General features: G+C 39.6%; 2 protein-coding genes and 1 long non-coding RNA gene across 5 annotated transcripts in view; 2 read left to right on the top strand and 1 right to left on the bottom strand.

Moving 5' to 3' along the window:
- Positions 1-654: 654 nt before the first annotated feature.
- Positions 655-6,953, top strand: slc25a55a (solute carrier family 25 member 55a). 3 transcript variants are annotated; one of them, XM_077572310.1, is made up of 10 exons: positions 655-785; positions 1,421-1,483; positions 1,604-1,729; positions 2,099-2,154; positions 3,544-3,634; positions 3,725-3,843; positions 4,505-4,706; positions 4,780-4,934; positions 5,295-5,370; positions 6,174-6,953. In XM_077572310.1, exons 2-10 carry the CDS (start codon positions 1,464-1,466, stop codon positions 6,331-6,333), a joined length of 1,005 nt encoding a protein of 334 aa, XP_077428436.1. In that variant the 5' UTR covers positions 655-785; positions 1,421-1,463; the 3' UTR covers positions 6,334-6,953. The 3 variants fall into 3 exon arrangements, with proteins under 3 accessions (XP_077428436.1, XP_077428438.1, XP_077428437.1); XM_077572312.1 differs by lacking the exons at positions 655-785; positions 1,421-1,483; positions 1,604-1,729; positions 2,099-2,154 and adding an exon at positions 2,197-3,004; XM_077572311.1 differs by lacking the exons at positions 655-785; positions 1,421-1,483; positions 1,604-1,729; positions 2,099-2,154 and having other exon boundaries at positions 3,616-3,639; positions 3,729-3,843.
- Position 6,954: 1 nt separating this feature from the next.
- Positions 6,955-14,171, bottom strand: tspan2a (tetraspanin 2a). Its single transcript, XM_077572313.1, has 8 exons — positions 13,959-14,171; positions 10,130-10,232; positions 8,697-8,794; positions 8,498-8,572; positions 8,322-8,414; positions 8,164-8,235; positions 7,827-7,910; positions 6,955-7,746 (listed from the first exon to the last, which is right to left on the bottom strand). Exons 1-8 carry the CDS (start codon positions 14,025-14,027, stop codon positions 7,681-7,683), a joined length of 660 nt encoding a protein of 219 aa, XP_077428439.1. The 5' UTR covers positions 14,028-14,171; the 3' UTR covers positions 6,955-7,680.
- LOC144056001 (uncharacterized) overlaps positions 8,964-15,463 on the top strand; it is a 51,475-nt gene continuing 44,975 nt past the window's right edge. The window contains exons 1-2 of the long non-coding RNA XR_013294972.1: positions 8,964-9,253; positions 10,067-10,267. This is a non-coding gene — a long non-coding RNA (uncharacterized LOC144056001). The remainder of the gene's footprint in view (positions 9,254-10,066; positions 10,268-15,463) is intronic.

The following is a 15,463-nucleotide window of genomic DNA, read 5'->3' on the forward strand; positions in this document are numbered from 1 at the left end:
CTGGCATATAGTTTCAACCTTATGTGACCATTATAAACGGGTGTATTCTGAGTTTGTTTGGGTTTTTTTTACAGTAGGAGAGTAAACCAACCTTTTTCTTGCTAGCGCAACCCAACAATTTTCAAAATTCCACCATATTGCAAGTACATAAATTATCTGTATGATCAAATATTTCTCATGTAGAATACAGTATGAAAATTTACACGGCACACACACATATAGAAGACTGCAATAAAACAACTTCTAGTACTGTATGCCTATAAGTTGTAAGGATACATGTCCTCAACAGAATACAAAAAAAAGATTCAATGACATGATATGAAAGCCAGGTGTTCACACAATAGTTATCGTTGGTGAAATGTATTATTTACAGTGATGCGATATGTCACCTTTGTGTCATAATTAACTTCAAACTAAATACAAGTTTTCTGAATCATCACTTGCATTCCTTTTTTTTTATTTTTAGGGCCTTTTCATGTTACGCCCTCCCCGGTTAAGCTATTCAATTCATTTGCGGAACAGTTCAAATGATCACTCCGTGGTCCAATGGCAGCGGCTTAAAAGCAGCCAATGGACGTCGAGTAGGCAAACCAGGGAGGTGTTGATTGGTTATGTACCGGTGAAGGGGCGGGCGTGTCCAAGTCTTACTCAAATGACAGACTCAATGGAAATTTCCACTCATTCTGAAGAATTTCTCAAGTCGAAAAGGTTGTGCTGACAGACTTCTCTGAAACTTAACATCGCTAATAGCAAAGAATTACAAAAAGACTCGCGGATAAATTTAGGTGAGTGGGTTATTTCACATCATGTAACGTGTACTTTAACGTTCAAACGATGCACTTTGTGTGATTATTTTGCGTCATTGTCCGGGATGCTTTATGACTAGCCAATGTTAATCGTTAGGACGAAGGTGGAATGCTAATGCAACGTGGGACCTTTATTTTGTTTTTGTTTTTTTGTTTATTATTTCTATTATTATTATTATTCATAGGAGTGTGGTCCTTACTCTTAATGTTGGTTTACCGATCAAGTTACAATGTTTCTGATGGGCTTATACCTAAGTCAATATTGTCGAATATATTTTAGTTTTTTTCCCTTTTTTCCCCTCCATTGATCAGAGTAGAGGCAGCTAACGTAGAGAAACGCGTGTATCCAAGCGTTTATGTTCGAGTTTCACCGGGCGGTAAAATTTCCTTTTCTTTTCTGTCTCTTTGCGATGGTACTCATCACCTTTTTTGGTCTTCCGGAATGTTAAGTAGTGCACGCCCACTGGTTGTACATTGTGACGTCACAGGACCAGGAGCTAAATGTATATAAGCCCCCCACCAGCTGTGGTTACACTAACTACACTAGTGCTGCTAGTTGAGTGTGTCCACCAGATAACTACTAACTGCTTACTTTGTTTTATTAATCTGTCTAGAAATCTCCACAGATTTTTGACTGATCTTTAATCCAACATCAACATGTCTCAGCAGCACATCAGGTATGTATGTTTTTTTTTTCCTTTTACCTTTGAATCTAAAATGAACAGTATGTAAGAATGATTTAATCACTAGTTTTTATAATGTATTTTTTTGTGAAATTATTTTTCTTTTCCTTGCAGCCTCCCAGCCAAGCTCATCAACGGCGGAATTGCCGGCATTGTTGGCGTCACTTGCGTCTTCCCCATTGACTTGGTAAAGACGAGGTTACAAAACCAAAGACAAGGACAGAAGGTCTACAAGAGCATGTGAGTAACCATGCTTAGTATTGCACAAGAGGCATTCCCAGGGCATTGTACACCCTGCCGTGCTCAGATTTCAAAAGGCATGAGTGTTTCTAATTCCCCTCTGGTGCAATATTCTGTGTGAATGGGAGCAATTCCTGAAATTACATGTTTAATGAATGGACTGTGGCGGCATGTGGCATGGCCTATTTGAGGCAAATAATGCTGCATTAGCACTGCAGAATAGATCAACTTGACAGCAAAAAAACGTAATTGTGTCATTAGAACCATGTAGGGTAAATCCAACATTGGTGTAACAACAATAAATGTCTCTTTTAAATTGCCCATCTTTCTGTGTGTACAATATTTGATCTTTTTTTTTTCTTTTTCTAGGATGGACTGCCTTGTGAAAACAGTTCGATCCGAGGGCTACTTTGGCATGTACAGAGGTAAGATTCCAAATGTAATGATTGCAATCACTAGAAATGCTTGAAGAGGATTTTTTGTAAAGAGAGGGTAAGATTGGGATGTGTTGTTTAATATCGCTAGCTACAGGGTAATATTTTCCATATTGTGGAACCTCCAAAGTTGAATGCCCCGGAATTTTTTTATGATCTAGGATTCAGAACATCATGATGTGTGACATATGCAACGCTTCAGCTCATCAAGCAGCTAAAGGATTGACTACTAGAGTTTTTTTTTTTTTTTTTTTTTTTTTGAAGGAACGGGTACTTTTACAGATAACCATAGGCCAAGAATTTTTAGTGTTAGTGTTTTATATAGGCTTTCGTAATAAAGTGCTGAACTTTTTCTTTATGTGTCTGTATGTATTCAACCAGTAACAATTTAAATGACTTTGTTCTATTGGATATCTAATTTTGACTTTGGAGGTTCCACTGCACTAATGTAAAGCTGCACTTTATTAGTACAGAGGGGGTCAACAGGTTTTGTTTTAATTTTTACTTTTTGATTATACAGGTTACTACATTTAACTAGTCACGTGGCTGTTTTTACACATGCCCAACCATTCTCATGCTAATTATGATAGCAATGCTGTCAACATAAAAGAACAAAACTCTGAAAAGATTTGTAAATGATTGTTCAATGTCATAAAAATAAAAGTGGCCGTAGTGTTTAAAGAGGAAAAATGGAGGCTCTTATCTTGTGGGTCTCTACCTGTGTGAGGAATGCTGTTTGTTTGCATCTGTGTTTTTCATATTACAGACATGGGTGCCCTTGGGATATTGAAGGCTAGCCGATAAGGCGCAGCCACGCTGGAGGCAAACCAAACCATTAATGGTTCTTACTATATATTGCTCTATTCCTAACTACAGGCACATATGTTGTTTTTGCTATTTTTTACTTGTCTTCTTGTGTCAACTCTTTGTCAGTAACATCCGTGCTGGTCCTTCACTTTCCAGACTTTTGGAGCGTGCTGTCATGAGCTTTGCTTGAGCTTGCAAATGACTTGTGAAACTCACAAGTTTCTATTTTCAAGTTTGGCCAAAGTCTGATCACGCACCATTGTCTCTGTCGCTCCTTTTCACTAACACCTTCCTCTGTGTTCTCATCTTATTCTTTGCTCCTTTGTGTCCCAATGTCTGCATCTACCTCTCTTTATTTTATTTTCATCATCATGTCTGTCTTGTTTGGTTCCTTCCTTATTTTATATCTGTAACAGCCTTTATGACTCAAGCTTGTCTTTAAGCTGCTCTTTGTTTTTTTATTTGCATCATATAGGACTGTGTAATGATAATGGTGGGGAATATTTGTGTTATGCATGTGCGAAGACCAATCTGACGACTTGACGTCTAACTGTCACCTTGTTTGCCCCTTAGGCGCCGCCGTGAATTTGACTCTCGTGACGCCCGAGAAGGCCATTAAACTGGCCGCCAATGACTTTTTCCGGCACCACTTTGCAAAAAATGGGTGAGGTTTCTCTCGTTTTGAGTCCCCACTTAACTGTGGAAGCTAATGGACTTATTATGGAGTCTGACTGTTGGCTGCTTGTGTTTGTAGTCAGGGCCTGACGATATTCAAAGAGATGCTGGCTGGCTGCGGCGCAGGCATGTGTCAAGTCATTGTCACCACGCCGATGGAAATGCTCAAGATACAGCTGCAGGACGCCGGCAGACTTGGTAAGCACACGTTCAGAGAATCGATGGGATGCGCGTTTAAAGGGGACTTCAACACAATTCTTTTTTGACAATAATATGTTCTATGCAGCAGAATACGAGTTAAGCAGCAAAATCCAGCCTTTTTCAAATCCATCTCAGGGGCGGCCATTTTGCCACTTGCTGTCGACTGAAGATGACGTCATTGTTGCTCAGGTAACAACCAATCACAATGCAGCTTCAGAAAACAAGGTGAGCTCTGATTGGTTGTTGCCTGAGCCACAATGATGTCATATTCAGTCGACAGACAGCAAGTGGCAAAATGGCCGACCCCTGAGATGAATAAGAACGGCTGGATTTTGCTGCTTAACTCCTATTCCAAAAATGTAATATTAATCAGAATGTCATGTTTAGACTAGTGAGGTCACATATAACATATTATTGTCAAGAAGTGTTTAAGGTTGCCTTCCACTTTAATTCACTTTTTGCTGCATATATTATTGTAAAGAAAATTTGGGAGTTGACTTCCATTTTTTTTACTTTGAAATATTTTTTTATGGATATGTTTCATTTTTATTAGTGGTTTGCATCATAGAAACTCATAAGTATTGTCATGAGACTGCATTAATGTTGAATTCACGCACAGTGGTGTTGCTATTCATGTTTGCTTATCTTATCTCTCTAGTTGCCCAGCAACAAAAGCCAGTCATAACATCTCCCTCTAAGCTGGTGGTAACCAACCCGCTGCTAAGCCGCTCCTACAACTCGGGAGCCGTGACCACCATGGCGACGCCGCGAGCCGTATCGGCAACGCAAATCGCCAGGGAACTCCTCCGCACGCAGGGCATCCAGGGGCTCTACAAAGGCCTGGGGGCCACGCTCATGAGGTAAAATCCTCCGCCTTCCCCCTCGAAACGTACGGGTGTCTTCAAATGTAACATGTCTTCTGTTGCTCTTCAGGGATGTCCCCTTCTCAGTGGTCTACTTCCCGTTGTTCGCCAACCTGAACAGACTTGGCCAGCCGAGCGCCGAGCAGTCGTCGCCCTGCTACTGGGCCTTCCTCTCGGGGTGCGCGGCGGGCTCCGCTGCCGCGGTGGTCGTCAACCCCTGTGATGGTGAGGCCTCAGTCACCAGCAATATTTGTTATTTTCAGATTCTTGATTCCAGGATTTATTGTCAGTGTCACACAAAAAAAAACGGAATTGTGTTTGAGCATCCGCAATGATGTAACAACGTAAAGTTCACAAACCCCATAATAAATTAAATAAAAATAAATAATTATTAAATCATAAATATAAAAATCATAGATGCATTTCCATAAATAAACATAAATATTTAAAAATATATATAAAAATCATAAATACATTTCCATAAATAAACATAAATATAAAAAAAATTATATAAAAATAATAAATACATTTCCAAATTGACATCACATATATTGTCTCTAAATGTGTCGTCTTGATGATTTCCAGTGGTGAAGACCAGACTGCAGTCACTGAACAAGGGCTCTGCTGAGGAGACTTACGGTGGCGTAATGGACTGTGCCAGGTGAGACCATGGGCTCCGCTCTCGTAGACGCGCTTGCCGCAAAAACTGGCGCGTCTTGATTATCATGCTGGTGCAAAAGCCTAGTTTAGCCTGTTTGGGGAATTTGGCAGACGGTGCTTCAGGGTAGTTTCATTTGCATGCCGTACCTGACAACTTGGTGGCTGAAAGGAGACTAAACTTAAAACCAGCGCGCAAAGGAAGTTGTAGCACAGGTGGTGTAATGCGATTTTGGTGAATTTGATTGAGGTGCTGGCGGACAGATTATGAGCTCCACAGACATGTGTGGTGGATGTCATTGTACTTAGTTCATAAATATAACAACCGCATGCATTGGATCCTCTTAAAGGGAAAATCAACCCCCCCCCCCCCCCCCGCCCCAAAAATGTCTTTCCAATAATATGTTCTATGCAGCCCCACTAGTCTAAACATGGCATTCTGATTAATATTGCGTTTGTGGAATACGAATTAAGAGGCTAAGTCCGCTTGTTTTTATTTATCTCGGGGCAGCCATTTTGTTATTATCAACTGAAAATGGCATCACAGTTGCTCAGGTACAACCAATCACGGCTCAAATGTTTTTTGAAACTGAACCATTGGTTGTTACCTGATCATGTGACATACATAACGACCCCAAATGGACAACAACAAAACCTGCACGTCACATGAACATTGTCTATTGGTATTGGTTAATCATGCAAAATCATATCGCACCCCCCCCCCACCCTTTCATTCAGTAGAATATTTGATTGTAAAACTACTACCACCCTTTTTGAAATGAACTTGCTCCTGCTATGTGCACACAGCAAAATCCTGCGCAAAGAGGGACCGTCCGCATTCCTGAAAGGTGCCGGCTGCCGGGCCCTGGTCATCGCCCCGCTGTTTGGCATCGCCCAGGTCATGTACTTTGTGGGCGTGGGCGAGTACATCCTGGACAACTCGCCCCTCAGCGTCCTGTCTCCGTGAGAGGTCACCAATCACGTACAGGAGGGGGACCACTTGGAGCCAAGAAGGATGGCCGCGACTGGCAGCTACGTTGTATCAGTTTACATCCATGCGAGGAGGAAGAAGAAGAAGAGTTGTTGCACTTGAAACACTTTTGGTGGCTTAACTCTCGCTCGGCCTCGGCACGCGGTCGCACTTTTGATGATCGTCAGCCTTGCCGAGCACAGATTGGTGATGTTACTTTTTTTTTTTTTGTCCCGTAGCTCCTTTTTTTCACACCTCCATGAGGGTGAGGAGCTGAAAGATGCATACCTATTTTATTTTCAAGGTTTTTCAATTTTCTATGTTATGTAGTTACTGCGGGTGACGCCATTGAAGGCCTCCCTACACAGTCATTTTTTTTTAAGTGTGAAGGGCTTTGTTACCTCATCACTGTGAATCTCATCCATGCAAATTGTGTGCATGTGTGTCCGTTAATATATGTGTGTTGTCCACATAGTCCGTTCATTTGCATATGAATTTACATGAAATTTCATCCCGCAGCGATGCCTTTTGAGTGAAAAAAAGTATTACACTGTACATGCAACGTTTTGGTACTGCGTATATGACTGTACACGCATTAAATAATGCAATTCAATCTACTTCCGTTGTTGGTTCATTTATTTGAATGATGGCACACAATTACAATGCAACACGTCGACCTAAATACATTTTTCTGTTTTTATTGGCACACCCAAAATGTACAGTACATTCACAATTATAGTACTACACTTTTTGTTTTTAAAAAATATTAAAACCTACTGTGCTTTGAAAGTACAAAGATTGGTTGGTGTTGCAGTAATATAAATTTAAATCCATTTCTGTTAGCGATTTTCATTTAGGGTCAAGATTCTATACCAGCTGACTTTGGAGGTGGCTGACACCCTGGACTGGTCGCCTGCCAATCGCAGGTCACATAAACACATTCTCACCTATGGGCAATTGAAAAAACAAACAAACATGCATGTCTTTGTAATTTGAAGGCGCCAGAGTAGTCAAAGAAAACCCATGCAAGCTCGAGATTTGAACCCAGTACCTCAAAACCGTGCTGCCCCACATTTAAATCAAACGTAATAAAAACAACTGTTAGTTGCACAAGGCTTGTCCAGTAGGCACGTACAGTACGTAGTACATTCTGTATGAAGTCAGGCTTACAAAAAGGCAGGCTAGTCCTCCAAAATAACGAGGCACACAAGTATGTAGGACATGCGAAGACGTGTCCATATTTACAGCAGGAATGTCACAGAAGCGTGCCACAAGCAGAGAGCGTGTGTTATATGCAGAGGTGAGGAGAAGAGGGTTCAACAGAGTTGTATGATCGATCCACTACTATATGACCTCCCTGCTGTTCCGGATGGCGCAACACAGCACCATGCTGAAGATCATCCCCAGGATCTGAAATCACACACACACATACATGGACATTTTTGAAAATCAGTGGTGCATTCACTGACACAACTCATTATTACACACACCATTACTCCTCCGATGCCGATTCCGATGTAGCCGATGACGTGCAGCTTTTCGTTGAAGAAATCTGTAATGGCGCTCAGACAGTCCTGGAAGGACATGGGACACTTCATTAGGTACTCCTTAATTAGCGAGCAGATAAGTAAAACAGTAAATTATAATATATAAATTATAGTATATAGCATATTTTTGTAATTAGGAAATAATAAAAAAGTAAAATCTGTTAAAAATCACGATTTTATCAACATTTAGACACAAAACTAGCCAACTAAGCATTGCGAATAGTTCAAGCTCGGAGCGCCATCTTGTGGACGCAATCACAATCACTCAGCTTTAATTTACCTTGGTCTCCTCTGGGACGTCAGCACACAAGTCAGTTGTAGCCGCCGATGTCGAGCCCCCACAGCAGTTGAGCTGAAAATCAAAAATTGTATTATTTTTTTTCTATTTAAATATCATAGATAGAGACACAAAACCTGGAAATGAAAAAGATGACTCACTGTTCTGTGGTAAATGAGTGCGATGGCAGTTGCATTAGGATTGGACGAGTCACCGATGGAGCCGCTGTAAAATTTTTGCACCTCCTCGACAATCTAGTAGAATGTATGCAGGTTAAAATACAGCAGATTAAAAAAAATCTGTACAAAATTCAATTCCAAAGGTGAAATTTTGGTACCTGCTCCTTGTTGATGAATCCAAACACACCAGCTGCAATCTCCGCAGCGAAAATTATCAACAGGCAGGCAAAGAACTGCAAGGGACATTTAAATAAGCACATCAATGCATTCAAAATAATTGTGATCCCTTTAATTCTGACACTTTGAAACATGCAGTTGTTAAAATCCACTGTAACATAAACCTGTGATTAAACTTACCGAGGCGAGAAGACACTGAGACTCCCGAACGGCCCCGAAACAACCAAAGAAGCCAACGAGCATCATTAAACTTCCTGCACCAAGTAGAATGTACACAGCTGCAGACACAAACACAAACACACGGGTGGTGGGAATGATAAATCTGACGCATAAAAACAACAGATGTTGTAACTCTAAAACAAACCTCTGCAAATGGTAAAAAAAAACAACAATAAATTATTTTAGCTGCAGTTCAGCCTTTCACCAGAGTGAAGGGGGGCAGCACTGTTCCACACGCTGGACCTGCTCTTTTGTTCCAATCACCATGCTAGCCAACCGTTAGCTTAACTTAGCATCATTAGCCTTTCCGCAGGGATGTCGTCACCTCCTCGATTGTTGGACACCGGCTCTATGCAGACCCCCTCTCCAGAGAGTGAGGGCTGCACACATTTAATGAAGCCACACGGGAGAGAAGCAAGCTGTTGTTTTCCCTAAACAAAAGAGCTGACTGAGGAGAATTAAAGAAGCTGCGGATGTTTAGTAAATATAATCATCATCCAGAGAGTTCAACGTGGCAGGTATATTTTGTCCAGACAGAATATTTTAGTTGTATATTAAGTGTGTTTTTCAACAGTTGCATAAAAAATGAGTGCTAAATGATCTGTCTTTCCATCTGTCACTTTCTCCTGTTATCTTCCCCTCCCAAAGAGCCTCGAGAGGGGGGCTTTGGGGGGGGGGGGGGGACCATGTCAAGTCATGTGACACACACACACAGAGGGTGAAAAAAAAAAGGAAAAAGAAAGAAAAGGCCTCATTCTCAGCATCTGCGCCCACACCAAAAGCCACAGAAGGCCTTTCAAGCTCCACATTGAAGGTGTCGTGTTTACTGTTTGCTGTCTATTTCAGCTTTTGGGCTGTTTATTATAAATCTGACAGCCCATTTGTGGTGCTTTCCACAGGAAGGCGGAATCAAATCAGAAACCTTATACTGTACAGTATTGTGCCATAATGCAGAGACAGACACTATGATGCACCATATGGCGTGTTGTTTTTGCATGGCTATATGCACTATATTGCTTATCTATCCATACGGCAGCCATCCATCTTTTCTATCCGGTTTTGCTAGCTAATACTCTAGATGAGCTTCATGGGAAGGTTTGTTAGTGTTTTGGTCAGTATTGTGGGGTGCATTAATTATTCATGTATTTTTAATAGTAAAAAGGCGGCAATGTGGGAAAAACAAGGATTTTTGATGAACTCTATAGTTGCACCATGGCAAACAGCGGTGCACTATTTTGCACCGTAATGCATTGTGTAAGACATTAGAGCACTATTTGGCACCGCTAATCACATTAACGATTACTATTATACTCTCCTCTATTTTCTTGTAGCATGGTGCACAATGTGGATTATTGCACCGTTTCCCATCACTGGAGGGGCGTTCAAGTACATACCGATGAAGAACGTGTCGGGGGCTTCATTGCCTGTCAGCAGCTCCACCGTTTCTGGATCAAAGCGGAGCCAGAGTCCCACGGCCAGAACCAACAAGCCGGATAACTGAGAGAGCAGAGAAGTCGCACGTATGGGATGACGTAAGAAGAGCACAATTGATTTGATTATACTGCTCCCCAAAACGGCTATTGAAATGATTAAAAAATGTGGCAAATATTGGTTAATTATTTTCATTTTAATTAACTCATTCACTGCCATAAATTCATTAAAAATGAAAATAAAGATTATTCAAAATTAGGGGCGACAGGCGATTTAAATTTCTTGGTTTTCATACTCTTGTTAACAAAAGTGGGGGAAAAAAAGTTAAATTAATAGAAATAGTTAAAATGATTTTTTTTTACATTTGTAGCTGTCAATGGCAGTGAATGAATTTAAAAAAAAGAAGAAAGAAAACATTAAAAATTTGGGGCGTCAGGCGATTAAAATTTGTAATCATAATTAATTGCATGACTTCACTAGTTAACTCACAATTAATCACACATTTTATATCTGTTCTAAATGTACAATAAAAAATTATAGGTTTTCATACTCTTGTTAACAAAAATAGATTTTTTTTTTAAACTAATAGAAATAATTAAAATGAATTTTTGACATCTATAGCCGTCAATGGCAGTGAATGAGTAAATGTCATTGCTCTCTGTTTTTTATAAAGTACAATATTGTGGCGTATTATTTTACTTAATAAAAACAGTGAGGCTGGAACGGATTAATGTCATATCTATACATTCCAATGGGAGAAGATGACTTGATATACACGTGCTTTGAGCTACAAGCATAGCCACGGAACAAATGAAATTCATATCTCAAGGCCTTAAATATTTTCCATGATGCACTTGGGCCACAGGCCGTGCCAGCCTCACAGCCGTCAGGGTTGGGTGAGTATTTTCTAGGGGGTGACGTAATGCAACCACCTCACCCCCCTTCAAAAAAAAAAAAAAGCCACCACCACATGAGCGCACGTTCCGCCTCTTTTGGCCGCCGTCACAAGAGCCGTCGGTCCCACGGGCTCCTTGCAACAAAGAGCTGCTGTCTCCTTTTATGACACACAAGTGGTCATTGGACACAGCAGCCTTGGATGATTGGGAGCGCCTCAATCGGACTATTACGCTGTCCAGTCCATCACTGATGCTATTGAGAGCCGATACAAGAGCGATACGACTTTAGAAAGATAACAATGCTCAGTTGTGATTGGTATACTTCTTATTGGGATTATAGCAACTAGATCTAGGAACCAAAATATAGTATTAAAACTTGACCAATGTCAATTCTGATATTGAATAAAATCCCAAGCACCGATCATTCAGCTGATTGGGGGGAAGAAAAAAAAGAATAAAATTATTTTTTTTTTTTACCTTTTACGCTTAGCACAATGAAATTGCAGGCCGAACATTAGCTTGTTTTTGCCGATCATCTTCGTGTAATTTTTTAGGCTATTTTGAAACAACACCCAAAAAAGATTTATTGTTAACTTCTATAAAATTAGGTCACGACTTTGCAACAATAAGAAGGCGGCGGGTCCCGGGTGACAACAGCTGAGAACTACTGGCAGAGTAAATGAAATCATTAAATAGAATGTAAAGACATTGTTCACCTTGGCCACCTGGGGGCAGTATAATACAGGCATCATACTGACCAACAGAAAATATTGTGAAATTACCATTATTATTATTATTATTATTATTATTATTTAACAGGGATGTGATTTTTCCGCTAATTTTAATTTTAATTAAGTTTTTAAAAGCAAAGGCAGTCCAATGTTTTTGAATGTGACTGATTTTGAGTTGACTAAAACTGCCATTTTATATGGGATAGTTCAATATACATTGAAAATTTATGCTGTTGTTTTGTCTATTTCTTTGTCATGTGAGTGCATTGAAAGTACTTAAAAACACGGAAAACCCATGAGCTCCGGGGGGCTATGCCCCCCTTGTCCCCCCACCAGGGCACTGCCCTGGACCTAGCTGGGTGCCAGCGGCCCCCAGACCCCCGGCTAAATTTTCAGATAATTTCACTTTGGTCAAATCACATCCCTGATTTAAGTTACGTCTATCCACAGAATATTCACATAAGCGTACTCATAATATTTATGATGCATTGATACGGCCTTTGGAGGACTTGTATTATAGTACTAGGTTGCTTTGAGGGCAGGTCCTCAAGCGAGACAGATAAAAAACAAAGATTAAGGCCGTCTCCTGCTGCAAGGTCACGGCACAATGTCAACATGAGAATAATGCAAATGCAAACATGAATTGCTTTTAAAACTTTTTTTTTTATCAGGTGCCATACAAAATGCATGTTCTTGTTCTCAGTGGCACATTTGAGGCCTCATGTGCTTTTAGGAGTGAATAACGGGCCAGTTGAGGCCCCGGTGGGCCGCATATGGCCCACTAGCCCAAGGTTGCTCACGTCTGCGTGTTCCTTCCGCACCAGCAAAGGAAGTTGTTGTTGTTTTTTAACTCATTCACTGCCATTGACGGCTACAGACGTCAAAATTTAATTTGAACTATTTCTGTTAGTTTAACATTTTTTTCCCACTTTAGTAAACAAGAGTATGAAAGCCTAGATTAAATTTTTTTTTTGTATTTGAACAGATATAACATTTGTGATTAATCATTAGTTAACTAGTGAAGTCATGCGATTAATTACGATAAAAAAAATTAATGAAAGAAAAAAAAAAAAAACTAAAATTAATCGCCTGACACCCATAAATTTTAATAATCTTTTCTTTGAAATTATTATTTTTTTAAATTATTTTTTTTAAGAAACGATTATTAAAAATGAGGGGCGTCAGGAGATTACAATTTTTTATTGTAATTAATCGCATGACTTCACTAGTTAACTCACGATTAATCACAAATTTTCTATCTGTTCTAAATGTACAAAAACATTATTTCTAGGTTTTCATACACTTGTTAACAAAAGTATGGGGGGGAAATTAAACTAATAGAAATAGTTAAAATTATTTTTTTTACGTCTATAGCTGTCAATGGGAGAGAATGAGTTAATAGGGAGAAGAAAAATAAAAAGGACTGTAGTATAACTTAAACCCATCCTTCTTTTTTAGATATATTATTTTAGGAAAAGGAAAACTACAACACATTGTTAAAAACATTTTTTTTAAAGGAATAAGAAGATTACACAAAATACAGTAGATTTCATTTTATAATGTATAATATAGTTTTTAAGGAAAATAAAATGAATTAGCCCAGTTGAATTTAAATTCAATACTTAAAGAAAAAAAACGCCATCGGGCAAAAGTTTGGTTTTGAATTTATTAGCATGAGAAAAGTTCAAACGTCTGTATGTTTTGAAAAAGAAAAAAGAAAACGAGACAAGCAGAATAAAGTGGCTTTTTTTTAAAAATAAAATAAAAAATAAGGCCTGCAAGGTGAATTATTATTTTATATATATATATATATTTTTTTTTTTTCTTTCTTTCTTAGATTTTCAAAATAATCTACATTTGAACATTTGACCCGCAATGATGTCATTGTTAGAGGATGAAAGTGACCACATAACATGTTTTAGGCTGGAGGTGGGCTGAGCTGCTCCTATGCAGCATCAACATAATTATGCACATTGTGGACTGTAAACAAATACCGTGCACCGTTAGCTGTTTTGGGAATTGCACAATAAAGCCTTACCATGACCATATAAACGCACAAATTTGCATGCGACTCATTCCCAGCGGACAACTTTAAACAACAAATACAAAATGATGTCATTTCAATCAATGCCATCTCTCGCCTACGCTGGTGCAAACGGACTCACCCAAAAGATGAAGTTGAATACAAACAGCAGATATTTCACGCATTTCATCCCCCCGTGCACTTTGCTCATGATTGCCACCTGATCCGAGCCGCGTCGTGATGAGCCTCTTTCGATGAAAATCGATAACAAAACGGTACTCGCGGCCGTGCGCGCCTCCTTCTTCGTCGTGCACGTTGACGTAGTCGCGACCACAGAGGAGCAGGGAGCGAGCGAGCGTGCGTGCGCGCGACACCAACATCCATGCGCGTGAGCGAGATGCAGCCTGGCCCCGCCCCTTCCCTCCGCCGTGTGTGAAAATGTTTTTTGAATGTGTGTGTGCCCATGAATCAACATGGACAAAACGTGTAACATGTTTGATAAGAAAAACAGCACTTTTTGGTACGTTATAAAAACATACTGTAATAACACAATTTAATATAATTTACAAAACTAAGCATTTTAGCGCATATTGATTGAATGCTTCAGTGTCAAATAAAATAAATCGTAGATGGCACAAAGGCAGAAGCGCAAGTACTGGGACGCGGCCCACACGACGCAAACCGGAAACAGAAACAAAGTTGATGGGTGAAAACCCGGAAGTCCCGCCTCCTCCGTGGCATATAGTCCATTGGTCTGTCTCCATGTGAGGTCATTGGAGGCAGAACTTCACCAGTATGTGAAAGTAAATAATAATAAAAAAATAATAATAATAGTAATTTTACATTTTTATTCTCTGTTCTGTGCTTTCTATTGATTTTCTAAATCCAATATTCACAATTTCAAACTCAAATAGCACAGTTCAACAGCACCATCTACTGGTATTATTATTGTACTAAAACAGAGGTAGGCTGTGTTTGCTAAATGCTCTATTTCCATATTATAAGGCTATGCTGGCTTGAGTTGGACTTTTCTGTTACTCTGATGGATGGCACTGAAAATCATTTAATACATGAGAACAGCCTAAATAATCCAAACTCAGAGTTTATACATACCTGTGAAAATTGCCGGCCCTTTCGCAGTGGCTTCTTTACCACCAGGCATTTTAAGCATTAATTCATTAATTGAAACGATCCAGAGAAACTTCTTATACTACAAGATTCTGTAAAACAAAAAAGAAACCAGATCAACAGTTGGAGAATTTTCTTTTTCCGAGTCAAATATACCAGTGAACAGTGACACATGCGCATTAGGAGTTTTCATGCCTGAGTAAATTGATCCCGAATGTAACATAGCGCATGCGCAACATCCATTCTATGAGAGCCTGTTACCTTACCTAGCAAAATAGCAGACACTTTTTTTTCCTAATTAATGATGAAAATTGATTATGCCCAGTTTATTTAAACCATAACTAACTGGTTGGTTATTTTTAGATGGCTTTGTGACGATGTATCAGCGCGAGCAGGACGAGTAGTACCGACATTAACTCGATTTCTCCACTAGAGGTCGGTGTTGCGTTTTATTTGGCACAACAAAACCAGTAGCAAACAAACAAGGCCATTCTTGTTATGACTCATTGTAAAAGCAAT

Source organism: Vanacampus margaritifer, chromosome 8 (genome assembly GCF_051991255.1).
Source record: "Vanacampus margaritifer isolate UIUO_Vmar chromosome 8, RoL_Vmar_1.0, whole genome shotgun sequence".
Taxonomy (NCBI): domain Eukaryota; kingdom Metazoa; phylum Chordata; class Actinopteri; order Syngnathiformes; family Syngnathidae; genus Vanacampus; species Vanacampus margaritifer.

Coding starts and splice junctions, on each gene's coding strand:
- slc25a55a (XM_077572310.1), top strand. CDS start 1,464: ATGTCTCAGCAGCACATCAG. Junction 2,155..3,543: donor CTACTTTGGCATGTACAGAG/GTAAGATTCCAA, acceptor TTTGCCCCTTAG/GCGCCGCCGTGAATTTGACT. Junction 4,707..4,779: donor CTGGGGGCCACGCTCATGAG/GTAAAATCCTCC, acceptor GTTGCTCTTCAG/GGATGTCCCCTTCTCAGTGG.
- tspan2a (XM_077572313.1), bottom strand. CDS start 14,027: ATGAGCAAAGTGCACGGGGGGATGAAATGCGTGAAATATCTGCTGTTT. Junction 8,573..8,696: donor CTCAGTGTCTTCTCGCCTCG/GTAAGTTTAATC, acceptor TGTCCCTTGCAG/TTCTTTGCCTGCCTGTTGAT. Junction 7,911..8,163: donor ACGTCCCAGAGGAGACCAAG/GTAAATTAAAGC, acceptor ATGTCCTTCCAG/GACTGTCTGAGCGCCATTAC.